Raw genomic sequence first — 14,618 nt, forward strand, 5'->3', positions numbered from 1 at the left:
GATTATCCACACCAACTCCTATCAGATGTGGATTATCCACACCAACTCCTGTCAGATGTGGATTATCCACACCAACTCCTGTCAGATGTGGATTATCCACACCAACTCCTTTTAGATATGATTATTCACACCAACTCCTTTTAGATATGGATTATTCACACCAACTCCTATCAGATATGGATTATACACACCAACTCCTATCAGATATGGATTATCCACACCAACTCCTATCAGTTGTGGATTATCCACACCAACTCCTATCAGATATGGATTATCCACACCAACTCCTATCAGATGTGGATTATCCACACCAACTCCTATCAGATATGGATTATTCACACATGTATTAGCCTACCTAGCCTACCTAACCTTTTTGTTAGTCTCACCTGGATGAACTCAAACAGGTGATATATAGGCATTCCTTTTAGTCTCACCTGGATGAAGTCAAACAGGTGATATATAGGCATTCTTTTTAGTCTCACCTGGATAAAGTCAAACAGGTGATATATAGGCATTCCTTTTAGTCTTACCTGGATGAAGTCAAACAGGTGATATATAGGCATTCCTTTTAGTCTCACCTGGATGAAGTCAAACAGGTGATATATATATATATAGGCATTCCTTTTAGTCTCACCTGGATGAACTCAAACAGGTGACATATATAGGCATTCCTTTTCCAATGGGGATGGCATCAACATTTGAGTTTAACTCCATGTCTCATAAACTCTTTAAAGTCCTAGACCAGTAAAACGTAGTTTATAGTTGTGCTTATGTTTGTTCACCTCAATGGAAGTTTAAAATATGGGTTGGTTTTGCTTGCTTTATTTGTTAAAGAACTAAATTAATTTGTAGTACTGTAGGTGAGACATGATTTTTATTTTGCAGAATTCCTGGTTTTTAAATTAACTGCAAACAGGCTGTATGCTCCAGAATATATTCTCTCTTGGATCTGTTGTGAAAATAACATTTATGATGGGAGAACCTGTCGTGGACACATCCACAGGGGAATCTAGAAGAATGTGCCCAATACAGTTGTGCTTGAACCTTCAATGGATGTAACCATGAGTCAAATGATTGATGTGCTCATCTGGAGCAAATTCTGCAATTCTGCCTCATCTACGATGAAGCCAGGATAAAGCACTGGCCGAACGGAACAACACTGGCTGTCAAGCTTTGGGGTTCCAAAGAAGACTTGACAGAGACAGCGTTTTTTATCACCACAACCGGACTCCAAATCTAAAGCATGATCAACTATAGCTTGAATGCAGAAGAAGAAGAAAATAGTTGATTGATTGACTGATTGATATGATGGGATATAATGTATAATTCTTGCTTTGTTTACTATTGGAGAATTATCCACTAAATATTTGGACAGGAATCATTTTATTTTCAAAATCTATACCCCTATGGTAAAACAAATATGGTACACCATGTGGTCAGTACAAACACAGTTTAGACTGTCTGTCACATCGATGATATTAACGTACATGTATTTGATGTAATAGATCACAAAAGAACACTTTGAAATAAACAATATTTCACAAATGAAACGCCAAATGACATATCTCCTAGAACAATCTTAATTTCTTCAAGAATCCTATACATGTCCGTTTTCATGTATATTCTAAATCAATTCTTTATTATATACATATAATTATAATACTACTCTATAGATACATGTAATTAAATTCATCTCATCGCAATACAGTCTTCCATGGATCATGTCCCTTCCTATTATTTTCCAGGCTTCACTTGGTAAGCTTGTTTGCTTTCTTGACACTATTGCCGAACACGTTTGATCCTGTTTCAAGACTCAAGATAATTAGGATGAGGCTGCTTGGCCTACACTCAAAGCACACACTAGTACACAGTATACATTATACAGGATGTATCCATCTTTTATATGTCACCAGTGAATGAGTCGCAGTTCCTTATGTACGATACCTTGGTTCACCTTATACTGTCCTTAGGATACTTGTTGCTTCTGGGTGCTAGATGAGATTAGCGACTATTTGTCCTAGAAATTCTTTATGGTGTAGCTAGGGTTATAGAATCTGCATCTGTGAGCGTTATGGCTAGCAGCAAGTAGACCAGATTGCAGTTCAGTTGCCATGGTCTATTTCTGCATAATGTGAATCGTCATCCATGGATATATTCATGTAGACCTAGAAAACAGACAGCCATATGGCATCAGATACATGTATTACATTTCGAATGGCATCAGATACATGTATTACATTTCGAATGGCATCAGATACATGTATTACATTTTGAACTAGCATAAGTAGATAGTCAAATCTTTCTTCTTTCACAATTCTCACACTCTTTCTAAGTTCTTATCTTTTCTCTGAGACATGCATTTATGTCTAGATGGCTTTTTTAAAAGGTTGTTACAGGTAAAGGCAAAACCATGATGATTCCCATATTCATCCATTAACCATACCACTGTACACAGGGACATAACATTTTTTTAAATGTGATCATACATGAATTTAAAGTAAACTTTAACCAAATGATGACAGTCAGATACTAGTACAAAGATGGAAAACACCATTCAACTAACATCACATTATGCTTTACAAGTGAGCCAGAAAGGCTTTATCACGTCTGTGGAGACCTACCCTTAATAATACCAAATGAAATTGAATGCTAATTTAAAGAGAAAATAAGATGTTAATAGATAGCAAGATGAAAACATTGTTTATTTTTAATTAAAAAAAAAAAATTATGATTGGGTAAAAGACTAGTACATGGGACAGTATTGCCGTAAATACAAAGACAGAATGTCAAACTGGTTTTTACATACCTGGGAATCTTCAAGCATGCGCTGTAATCTTCCTGCTAATTCTGCAAACGTTGGACGTCGTTCTGGATTCTCATTCCAACATTGCAGCATCATAGCATATCTGTTATCAATAAAGACATTTGCTTAGAAATCAACCTTGGTGTCCTTTCAGCTAGTAGCAATAATAAAGTGGGTAATCTTAATTAAGGTTTCGTTTACTGTAAGATTAACATGTTCACTGATGTCAAACATGTCCGGGATAAGTACACAAATCTAATTATATGGACTCTGACCAGGAAAGTATTGTTAGTGAAAGACCACGGATGTAGTGACCATACCACTTCTGCTGAGCGCCACAGATATTTTATTTAATGATGCACTCAACACATTTTAATTATGCTATGATATCTAACATGCATAAAGAACACACGGATAGAGAATAAGCCTGCTGTCACTACTCTAGGGCTACTTTTGTTCGATAAGCCTCAAGAGATTTCTGTTAACCTGTACACTCACTCTGGGTTGGAGACAAGTCTGGTACGAATTTAAAATATACCAGTCTAAATCATGATGGTTTAATCACTGCGTCATTAAAGCCTACAGGTCAGTAATGTTTGACCTCTCAGGAGTCGGGTGTTCACTAGTTTCAGTGAACTGATGCCGACAAAGTTTGGTCACTGTGATGACTAAGAGATTCATTATATCTTAAGAGATACTGATGTAATTAATTATAACTGATTCTGGTGAAGACAACTACGTTTTTGGTTACTGTTCTAGACTAAGCAATAAAAATAATATTCAGTTATTATATGCCAAGATTTTGGGTCACTCCGACAGTAAGAGATTCAATTATGTCCAGTTTGCCAGGAGTCAGAAATTGAGCTTGATGAAGCCTCAGGTTACAGTTTAGGTCACTGGCGGACGTCAGAGACATATCTTAGAATGATCCTGGTGAAGACAACTTACAGGTTCTGGTCACAGAGAGTGGGCATCTTCAGACGATATCCTTCCTTGAGTAGGTTGAACAGCTGCTGCGTCTCCAGGCTGGAGTAAGGTGTAGCGCCCAGACTGAAGATTTCCCACAGAGTGATTCCAAACGACCACCTGTTAGTGAAAGCGTTAAAGGTCACACTATAGTCAAATATGATAAAGGTCATACAAGGAGATATATAGTTAGTCTCTCTTATAGGCAGATTATTGATAACCAACACTCATTTTATTGTCGTTTCCTTTAGAAGATAATGTTTACAGGGCGTTATATTGTAAACCCATGACATTGAAATATATATACAGACATGAACACTTCATTTTAGAAATTTAAAAGCATTGACAAATCATGAAGTAATAATATAGAAATAAAAATTATTTTGACAAAACGATCAAAATATTTTTAATTTAATGTTATAATTCACTTACTTAGTCACTGTACACTACTGATGAATCTTCATGCTAATAGACCCAAGCCGTAATAAAGCATTGCCTATAAATATAACATGTAGTAAAGTATACAGGCTGACCCAGGACTCTCACTTGAACTTTCACTGTTTTGGACTGTAACTGCGCTAAATGTGTATTTAAACATCAGATCTGAGACTACTGGGTATAAAAGTTAATTGAATTTGTACTCACACATCACTTTGAGTCGTATAGACGTTGGTGAAGAGAGATTCAACAGCCATCCAGCGGATAGGAACGCGAGTCTAGAAGAAAACGTAATTTAATACATTCCTGTTACCAGACCGCTAGGTTAGGTTGTGTTTAAAGGTAGGAATATATGTAAATTACAGAAATATTTGCATAGAAATACTTCAGAAACGATTCTGGTTGGGTGATGATAGAAGGAAATGGAACAATATATGCCGATATAATTTTTGGGGCTAATGGGAAAATATTATGTTACAAGTGGTGAGTTTTAAAAAAACAAAAATGTATTTCATGTCCCACTCCACTGTTATTATTACATTTTGAAGAATAAATCTTACGTGGTTTTCTCTCTGAGATGTTTACAATTTGTAAGTGCACATTCATGTTGCGAAAAATATCCAACACATTTTTTCTTATGACCTTTATAAGTCTGCTTCCTTCTTTGAAAAGATATTATGGCAGAGTTAACATTATGCATTCTTGTATGCTCATTAAATACTTACACTGTAATGGTAATCACATAACATGCAAACATAATAAATGTTGTTGATGTTTAAAGTGACCTTGGTAAAACAATATTTGTGGAAGAAACCATCAAAAACTTACACTGGAAGTTTTCACGTATGTGTCTTCGTTTTTGGAAAGTCCAAAGTCCGCTATCTTAGCCACGAGGTGATCGGCCAGCAGAACGTTTCTGGCGGCCACGTCACGATGGATTATCTACAACCAACAGATAAGCGATCATAATTGTTGTTCTGTCGTGGTAAAAACGTTTATGTTATTGAATAACCATAATGTAGGTGATTGACATGCGGTCCCTCATAGTCGGTAACTGTAAGACCAGACAGAATTCGGACTGACCAACATTTCACTATTTAATGAAAATAGATCCATGAGGGTATATCATTTTAGACAAGTAAGCAGAACTTTGATTGGCATATGACCGATTATACAGAGAAGTAAAGGAGTTTAATCACACATGAACAAGTTGCAGAAAGGCCTATTTTGTTTAAATAGTTAAGATTTCATAAAAAGAAGTAGGTATGGATATGGATCTGACCAACATGTGCTGATTTATGACGTCTTTGGAACCTATACAAGAGTGTACCCAGTTTACATCTAATTAAATACATTTGTTTTATGCACTCATCTAGCAGGGGCGACAGCGGGTTTCCTCTCTCAATATCTGTGTGGTCCTTAACTATATGTCTGACGCCATATAACCGTACATAAAATGTGTTGAGTGCGTCGTTAAATAAAACATTTTCTTCCTTCATCTAGCAGGAGTTGGCAATAACCAATTCATGGTTGCTACCCACAGAACCTGGCACAACTAAGTACAGATAAGAGTTACACGAATAAACACGTGGATTTGTTCACCTGATTTACAACTTTTAAACCAATGAGCAACCCCAATTTCAAACATGGACCCATGTGGATACGGTAATTTGCACAACTCACTTGGTGATCAGCAAGATGTGCCAAACCGGAAGCAGTATCCAGCGCGAACTTGAGAAGTGTCGTCTGCCTGAGGGTGGTTCCAGGATTCGAGTTGGAGTACGTGTGGTTCTTCATCTTCCTGCTTCTGCGCAGAAACGTCCTCATGTCGCCATGTTTGGCATACTCCATGGCAACATACATAACGCCTCCAAAGAAGAAACAGGATTTAAATACAGTCTAGAATGGTAATCCAAATGTTTTGTTGTACCAGACAAGTCAAAACTACACTCATACTACTGAATTACAATAACGTCTTAACTAATGAAATGCATGTGTAGCAGTAACAAACAATTGAGTATATGTAACTGTATTTATGAAGAAGGCCTTTAAAGATTTCGAGACATCTCTCTTTTTCGAGTATCCGTCAATTGCGTAAAGACGTTAGTGTTATTTTCAAAGCAACAGATCTTCAGTATATCAATTTTTCGCAATGTCGACTTATACTGACGTGTTTTAGTAAATACTATTCAGTATTTAAATATACTATGCTATCATTTGTACATAAATTTTGTTAAATGTTAATAACTTCATCAGAAAGCCGGATACCCGGAATAAAGATGTCGTGATACGTACCTCTGATGTGGCACGCGCCAACCAAGCAGACGACGTTGGCGTGTTTGCCAACCTTTCGCAAGATGGTCAGTTCGTTTAGGAAATCGCGTTTGTCCTTCTCGGAAGCGTTGTCTGTAACAATAAAACAAAATATTGCGCTACAAAGTGTATCTACAGAGGAGGAAGATCGATTGTATGTGAACAAGATGGTTGAGCTAGCACGGCTGTGTTAGTTCCAAATTAATAGTGTGTCATCGCTAGGTTTAATTTTTAGACTGCCATAATTAAGTCTTCATCAATAATTGGGGCGGGACGTAGCCCAGTGGTAAAGCGTTCGCCTGATGTGCTGTCGGTCTAGGATCGATCACCGTCGGTGGACCCATTGGGCTATTTCTCGACCGTGGTATGTTCTGTCCTGTCTGTGGGAAAGTGCATATAGGCTAATAGATCCCTTGGTGCATAAGGAAAAATGTAGCAGGTTTCCTCTGATGACTACGTGTCAGAATTAGCAAATGTTTGACATCCAATAGTCAATGATTTAATTAATCAATGTGCTCTAGTGGTATCGTTAAACAAACAAAAAATGTCCATCAATAATTGTTTGTAACCGTGAAACGGATGTTCTTGGCCATGGAATTACCCTTGTGACCAAGACTGTGCTGCCTATATCGACTGGGTTACGGATCCTCTGATGGTTCAGACTCGGTAGGCCTACAATGACGAAATGACAGTAGTACAATGTTTACAAGTTGTCAGTGGATTTAATATCCACTTACCAGACGTCTTTCATTAAAAAGATATGATGTCATCTTCAGATTATATATTTCTAAAACCCTAACCACACGTCTCTCCCACCTCAACGCCACTGGTCTTCGCTCTCGTATAAGAAATACGTATCAGTAATTAACTGTACCTTTAAGAGACTTGATCGCGACCGGAACCTTCACTCCCCTGTGCATCTTGATGAATCCTTTCTTGACGAGACCGAACTGGCCGTTCCCCAGCTGCTCCTCTGTCAGGATGAGGTTGTGTCGAGCGATCTCGTACGGACTGCCCTGGATTTCTTCATAAGTGTTGTTAGTTTCGTTAACAGCGGGCTGCTGCAAATTGACAATGTTCAGGTTAAATATACCATTCTTGGTCAGCTTTTGCATGTAAGAAGGTAAGGAATTACATTTGCTCGCGTGCTCACAGTCACACACACACACACACACACACACACACACACACACACACAGTCACATACGCACACACACAGTCACACATACAGTCACACACACAGTCACACACACACATACATACACACACACACAGTCACACACACATACACACACAGAGAGAGACAGTCACACACACACACACACACACACACACACACAGTCACACACATACAGTCACACGCACACACACACACAGACACACACACACAGACACACACACACAGCCACACACACACACAATCACACACACAGACATACACACAGTCACACACGCACATACACACACATACACACACATACACACAATCACACATACACAGTGTCACACACACACACACACACACACAGACACACACACATACACACACACACAGTCACACACATACACACACTCACACACAGACACAGTCACACACACACACAGTCACACACACATATACACACAGTCAGAAAACACACACACACACACACACACACACACACACACACACACACTATTATTTGAGGTTGTACGGGAATGTAGTTGCCACATATACCCACACCACATTCAGAATGAGTGTGTGATAACGTACGTGTGTAAGTCGGTAAAGCCTGCTGGCCATGCCGAGTTTCCTGGGTCTGATGAAGATGAAGTAGAGGACCGTGGAGACGAGCACGAGCGCAACTAGGAGCAGAGACACGATCAGCACGGGCATGATGGGCTTCAGAGAGCTGTCAGCCGACTCCTGGGCCAGGACAACTAGACAGTGAAACAAAATAACACATTACGTCATTAACACTAGATAGTGGAACACGATCAGCACGGGCATGATGGGCTTCAGAGAGCTGTCAGCCGACTCCTGGGCCAGGACAACTAGACAGTGGAACAAAATAACACATTACGTCATTACCACTAGATAGTGAAACACGATCAGGACGGGCATGGTGGGTTTCAGAGAGCTGTCAGCCGACTCCTGGGCCAGTACAACTAGACAAAATAACACATTACGTCATTACCACTAGATAGTGAGACACGATCAGCACGTGCTAGACAGTGATGCAAAATAACACATTACGTCAGTCATTCTGGGGGGAAAAAACCATGAACTGACACTCTCAAAAAAAACCCTGAGAGCCTTCGTTACAAAGCTAATTCATCACCACACTAAAACTCACTTGTCGGGTCACTGCCATTGATGAGAGCTTTACGCAACTACCGGATATGAAGTAAGACGCACATTCTACATACTATTTATCTCTACAAGAACCAAATGCAAGATGCATGATCTCTCTACAATCAAAGGAAATGTTATCATCAATTATTCATGCAATTTGTGTACAAAACCCGTGCGTTTTAACGTTTTATAGACTTAACATTAGACATTAGCAAAGTCTTCAGACTTCAAACTATAATACTCGTGCTATTTACAGACGAGACTTTATTAGTCTTTAGTCTAGATTTGAACTTTAGTCACGTTTAAAAGCACGTAGTCAGAAGTGCCATGTGGTCCGATGTGCCGTACCTTGTGAGGAGTGAGTCTAGATCGATAGCTTTATAAGCGCGTGGTCCGATGTGACGTACCTTGTGAGGAGTGAGTCTAGATCGATAGCTTTATAAGCGCGTGGTCCGATGTGCCGTACCTTGTGAGGAGTGAGTCTAGATCGATAGCTTTATAAGCGCGTGGTGCGATGTGCCGTACCTTGTGAGGAGTGAGTATAGATTGATAGCTTTATAAGCGCGTGGTCCGACGTGCCGTACCTTGTGAGCAGTGAGTATAGATTGATAGCTTTATAAGCGCGTGGTCCGATGTGCCGTACCTTCTGAGCAGTGAGTATAGATGGATAGCTTTATAAGCGCGTGGTGCGACGTGCCGTACCTTATGTGCAGTGAGTATAGATTGATAGCTTTATAAGCGCGTGGTCCGACGTGCCGTACCTTCTGAGCAGTGAGTATAGATCGAGAGCTTTATAAGCGCGTGGTCCGACGTGCCGTACCTTGTGAGCAGTGAGTATAGATCGAGAGCTTTATAAGCGCGTGGTGCGATGTGCCGTACCTTGTGAGCAGTGAGTATAGATTGATAGCTTTATAAGCGCGTGGTCCGATGTGCCGTACCTTGTGAGCAGTGAGTATAGATTGATAGCTTTATAAGCGCGTGGTGCGATGTGCCGTACCTTGTGAGCAGTGAGTATAGATTGAGAGCTTTATAAGCGCGTGGTGCGATGTGCCGTACCTTGTGAGGAGTGAGTATAGATTGAGAGCTTTATAAGCGCGTGGTCCGATGTGCCGTACCTTGTGAGGAGTGAGTATAGATTGATAGCTTTATAAGCGCGTGGTGCAATGTGCCGTACCTTGTGAGCAGTGTGAGCCGGTCCACTTGTCCTCACACCCGTCTTTACACACCCCGGACGCCTTGTCACAGTCCGGACCAGTCTTACATTTACCACATCGGAACTTGCAGTCATGGCCGTAAAACCCAACTCCACATTCTGAAAGATATACATCGAAATAATAATATCAAAGTCATATCTAAGGGGACCAGGGACAGCTACTCTCCAGTTACAAATACAAATACGATAAAGTGCTATTTTAGTTTAGAAATGACCTTTCTGTGGAGCTTAAAAATACAAAATATTACTGCTTCATTTTGTTACCCTCACTCCCAAAATTCCAAGGATATAGTCTTGTATATGTACTGACAATATGTTTGTTAGTGAAAGATTTCAATTTGTATTTTAATTATCGGTATAAGTTCTATAAAAAGAGAGAGAAGAGATGCAGCAATGGAATCAGCTGTTCAGAGTATTTAAGTGAGTTACTTCTTGTGACACTTAATACTGGCTCAGTGTTCACAAAGGTGAACGTCTAGAAAGATGTTTTAACCATGTTTCGTCCATTTAAAGTCAATAAATACACTAAAGAATTTTAGTTTATTGACTTTAAACTTTACAGACTCGACACCTGGTCACCAATATAAACTTGTATGTATATGTTAAGGCAGTAAAAACTTATGAAACTCAAGTTGAATGCCTTCAAATGTAAATTTTAATATTAGAAAATGCAGCTTTTTCAATGTTGCTATAAATCTCAATACTCCGTAACAGATACAAATACGCAAATATATAGCTTTAGTCATTTATTTATTTATTTATTTACTTGTTGGTGCTCGAGATTACCACGTTTTATTTGCACCGACCCTGTGACCCACCTTCCTTACAGAAGACTCCTCTCCAGCCCGGGGCGCAGCCCTTGGAGCAGATTCCATTGACGAAATCACACACCGTGCTGTTCTTACAGTGGCCACACGCCACCGAGCAGTTCGCGCCGTGGAACCCGGGATCGCATTCTGGTAACGAAATGTTTTTTTAAAATCATAATCAGGAAATAGTTAATGCTGCACCATCAAAAAAGAAACGCATAGGTGATGGGGAAAGAAGAAAAGTGTTTGATTTTACAAAATATCGGGGTTTTTGGTACAATGTTGCTGAATGACCATGTTTGTTAATGTTCCTGGAATGAGACAACATGCCCAAATGTACCCTAAAACAAATTTAAAACGCACGTTGTGGCACGTTGTGCGACAATAGCAGGAAATCGGCGTGAAATGGTCAGATTTTGGCGAATGCACCTGAAACTCGGGGAACAGATTGGGGTAGTGATGTGTATTTAATGCTGCAATGCTCGCAATGATGCCTCATTTCCATTTCGACGTAGACGAGTTACAAGATGCCAAGACTAAGCCTGCTGAATCGAAACATTGCAATAGGCCGCCTCCAATTAGGTGAATCCCAGTTAGCAGTCGCACGCCACATGAACGTCCATCAGAGCACCATTTCACGTCTCTGGGATAGGTACCAGCAGTTTCAATCAGCTGAAGACCGGCCCAGAAGTGGAAGACCTCGCATAACAACTGCAGCACAAGATCGCTACATCCGGGTTCTGCACTTGCGTCACCGAACTGCCACAGCAACGAACACTGCTGGACGCATACCTGGTTTGAGAAGGGTATCTGCACAAACCATTCGGAACCGACATCGACATTTACGTATTCGCTGGTGCACGAATGTACGAATGAAGTGGAACTTGGGAAACTGGCAGCGAGTATGGTTCAGCGACGAGTCACGTTTTCTTCTACAGCGACGTGATGGATGACAACGTGTTTACAGACGCCGCAATGAACGTTTTGCCAACAACTGCGTCGCCCAAGTTGACAAATTCGGTGGAGGGAGTGTCATGATGTGGGGAGCCATCTCATACACCGGCAGAAGTGAACTTGTGTTCGTACAAGGCAACCTGACAACTGTACGCTACCGGGATGAAATTCTTCGCCGTCACATGCTTCTCATTTTGGATCGACAGAGAGAACTCTTTCAGCAGGACATTAATGTGCTTCCATGGTCATCAAGATCGCGAGATCTCAACCCCATTGAACATCTATGGGACGAACTGGACAGACATGTACGTCAGCGTGGCCCGTAGCCTTAGACGCTTCCGCAACTGTCACATGCACTGCAGGAAGAATGGGCTAGGATTCCATGTGCCCTGATTCAGAGACTGATTCAGTCTATGCCAAGGAGATGTCGCGCAGTGATTGCTGCTGCTGGTGGCCACACAAGGTGCAGATTTCAGCGCCCTCGTGCGACGCTGTTTGGTGACGAAAACGCCTCCACTGCCGTCAATCCATAGCAAGAAAATTGTCACATACTCATGTCAAATTTGACTGTGATACGATCATAAATAACGAAATTATGCCACTTTGTATTAAATTCCATGAATATTTCGCGTATGCGTTTCTTTTTTGACAAAGTATATTACTAAAATCAATTACACTTCTAGTATGTCAGATATCCATGTATTTCATCGCATTGGTTTAATAAATAATAGTTTCTTTGTGGAAAATAGAATGTATGTATATGGTGCTTACGCAAATACTGTCATTTCTGATAAGATAAATGTATTCAGCTTGCACTCATACAATTATTGTTAAAGTTACGTATTTATTTTAAACTTTTCAAACTTTAGACAGTTTTGGAAATATTTCTGACAATTAGTTGCAGTCGGCTGCTGCATAACATGGTAGAGTGCATTTAATGAAAATACATGCTGAGATGGAAAAAACACACCTAGTAAAGGATCCATTATTATAGCTACTTACCATTTATACATTGCACACCATTCCAACCACGCGCACAACCATGGAAACATGTTCCTGTCACGTGATCGCACGTGCCTTTCAAACAGCGACCACACGTGCCTCGGCATGAAGATCCAAACCGTCCGGAATGACAGCCTGTGATTGAATACAATAGTATTTCATTCAGAGATTTTAGATCTAAAATAATCATACAGATTTTAGAAAATATAAATTGTTTTAAACATTTTATATGTTGAAACATTAATACTTTATTCTCATTGAATGAATAGATATATAATTGTGAGCAGTGGCGTAGGGAGCGGGAACAACGGGGCCATGCCCCGCCCCAAATCAAACCTTATTTTTTTAAACTCTATTAAATTTTATAAAATCATACATACATACACACATACATAATGTGGATTCCCCCCTCCCCCACACACACTCACACATATGGTCCCCCCCCCCACCCCACCCCAATATAAAATCCTGGCTACGCCAGTGATTGTGAGTTAAGAAAGCTTTGAAACAAAATATATCTATTAAAATAAATAAATAAATAAATAAATGAGTAAATCACGTGAAACAGGACTCACGTTCTCTGCACCTGGATCCCGTCCAGCCTGGCTGACACCCTTGGAGACAGTGGCCGGTCACGTGATCGCACGTGGTGTTTCCACGGCAGTACCCACAGCTCTGAACGCAGTCCACACCATACTGTCCATACGGACACTCTTTAAAGCAAACATATCATGTTTTATCTATCGTCCATTCATCACTTTTATCGTTTATTGACCTGTTTGACTGTCTGTCTATCTTCTTAACCATTATATCCATCACATTTTCATAATAACTATGAACGTAGAGAGGAATTTATGGGAGACTATTATTAAAGCCGCACACCCTAGTTCCATGCAGCGAAAATAAATTATAATTTGGTTAATCTACAAACCTGTAACACACTTAGATCACGTTTTTATCAAATGGAGTGAAAAAGCAGGTTTTATATCGATAAATACCATGGGAATTCCCATGTCCAAATTGCTTGAAATAATTTTTAAAGTTAGTATTCTGATGTCACCGGTAGATGTCGCTCCCCCCACCCCACCCCACCCAATACAAATTTCACAGAGTACGCCAGTGACTTGTGAGTTCTAAGAAAGCTTTGAAACCAACTGTTATATCTGGTTGTATCCCCTCCAAATAACAAAAGACTTAGCAAAATTATTGGTTTTAAATCACGTGAAACAGGACTCACGTTCTCTGCACCTGATCCCGTCCGCCTGGCTGAAAAACCCTTGGAAGACAGTGGCCGGACACGTGATCGGACGTGGTGTTTCCACGAACCGTACCCACAGCTCAAAACGCAACCAAAACCATACTGTCATACGGATACCAACGTCTATAAAGTTTACACAGGATCATTCGCTCTAAAATAGATTGGACCTCGCTTTGTTTAACGGTTTTTTCTCGAGTGCATGTCCTGTTGTTAAGAAATAAAAAAAAATGCATTTCGTGAACGCAGAAAGGACATCAGGATTACCATTATTAACTAAAAGCACTTGGTGAATGGAAATGTGTATTCTAAATAATAAAATGTAAGTAAAGTGCAATTTTATTTGTGAAAAAATGGGTTTAATAGCGAAAAACAACCTTAGCTGGACATAGTATATATAACCTTGGTGTACTGAAGGGCAAAGAGTGTTTCAATCTATAATATGTCACTTTTTATTTTTCAAACTATTATAACTTCTGGTTTATATTATCCACGTAAGGATATGTCATCCATTTTGAAAGTAAAACTGC

At 39.9% G+C, this 14,618-nt stretch overlaps 1 protein-coding gene across 1 annotated transcript in view; it reads right to left on the bottom strand.

Annotated features, from left to right (window-relative positions):
* LOC121374015 (angiopoietin-1 receptor-like) overlaps positions 1–14,618 on the bottom strand; it is a 33,389-nt gene continuing 18,771 nt past the window's right edge. The window contains exons 5-17 of the mRNA XM_041500887.1: positions 13,409–13,546; positions 12,834–12,968; positions 10,887–11,024; positions 10,030–10,167; positions 8,274–8,440; positions 7,395–7,581; positions 6,503–6,613; positions 5,891–6,075; positions 5,036–5,149; positions 4,415–4,485; positions 3,752–3,889; positions 2,807–2,906; positions 1–2,165 (exon numbers count right to left, since the gene is read on the bottom strand). Of these exons, the coding sequence (XP_041356821.1) occupies positions 2,103–2,165; positions 2,807–2,906; positions 3,752–3,889; positions 4,415–4,485; positions 5,036–5,149; positions 5,891–6,075; positions 6,503–6,613; positions 7,395–7,581; positions 8,274–8,440; positions 10,030–10,167; positions 10,887–11,024; positions 12,834–12,968; positions 13,409–13,546 (1,685 nt within the window). The 3' untranslated portion in view covers positions 1–2,102. The remainder of the gene's footprint in view (positions 2,166–2,806; positions 2,907–3,751; positions 3,890–4,414; positions 4,486–5,035; positions 5,150–5,890; positions 6,076–6,502; positions 6,614–7,394; positions 7,582–8,273; positions 8,441–10,029; positions 10,168–10,886; positions 11,025–12,833; positions 12,969–13,408; positions 13,547–14,618) is intronic.

This window comes from Gigantopelta aegis, chromosome 6 (assembly GCF_016097555.1).
Source record: "Gigantopelta aegis isolate Gae_Host chromosome 6, Gae_host_genome, whole genome shotgun sequence".
Lineage (NCBI taxonomy): Eukaryota > Metazoa > Mollusca > Gastropoda > Neomphalida > Peltospiridae > Gigantopelta > Gigantopelta aegis.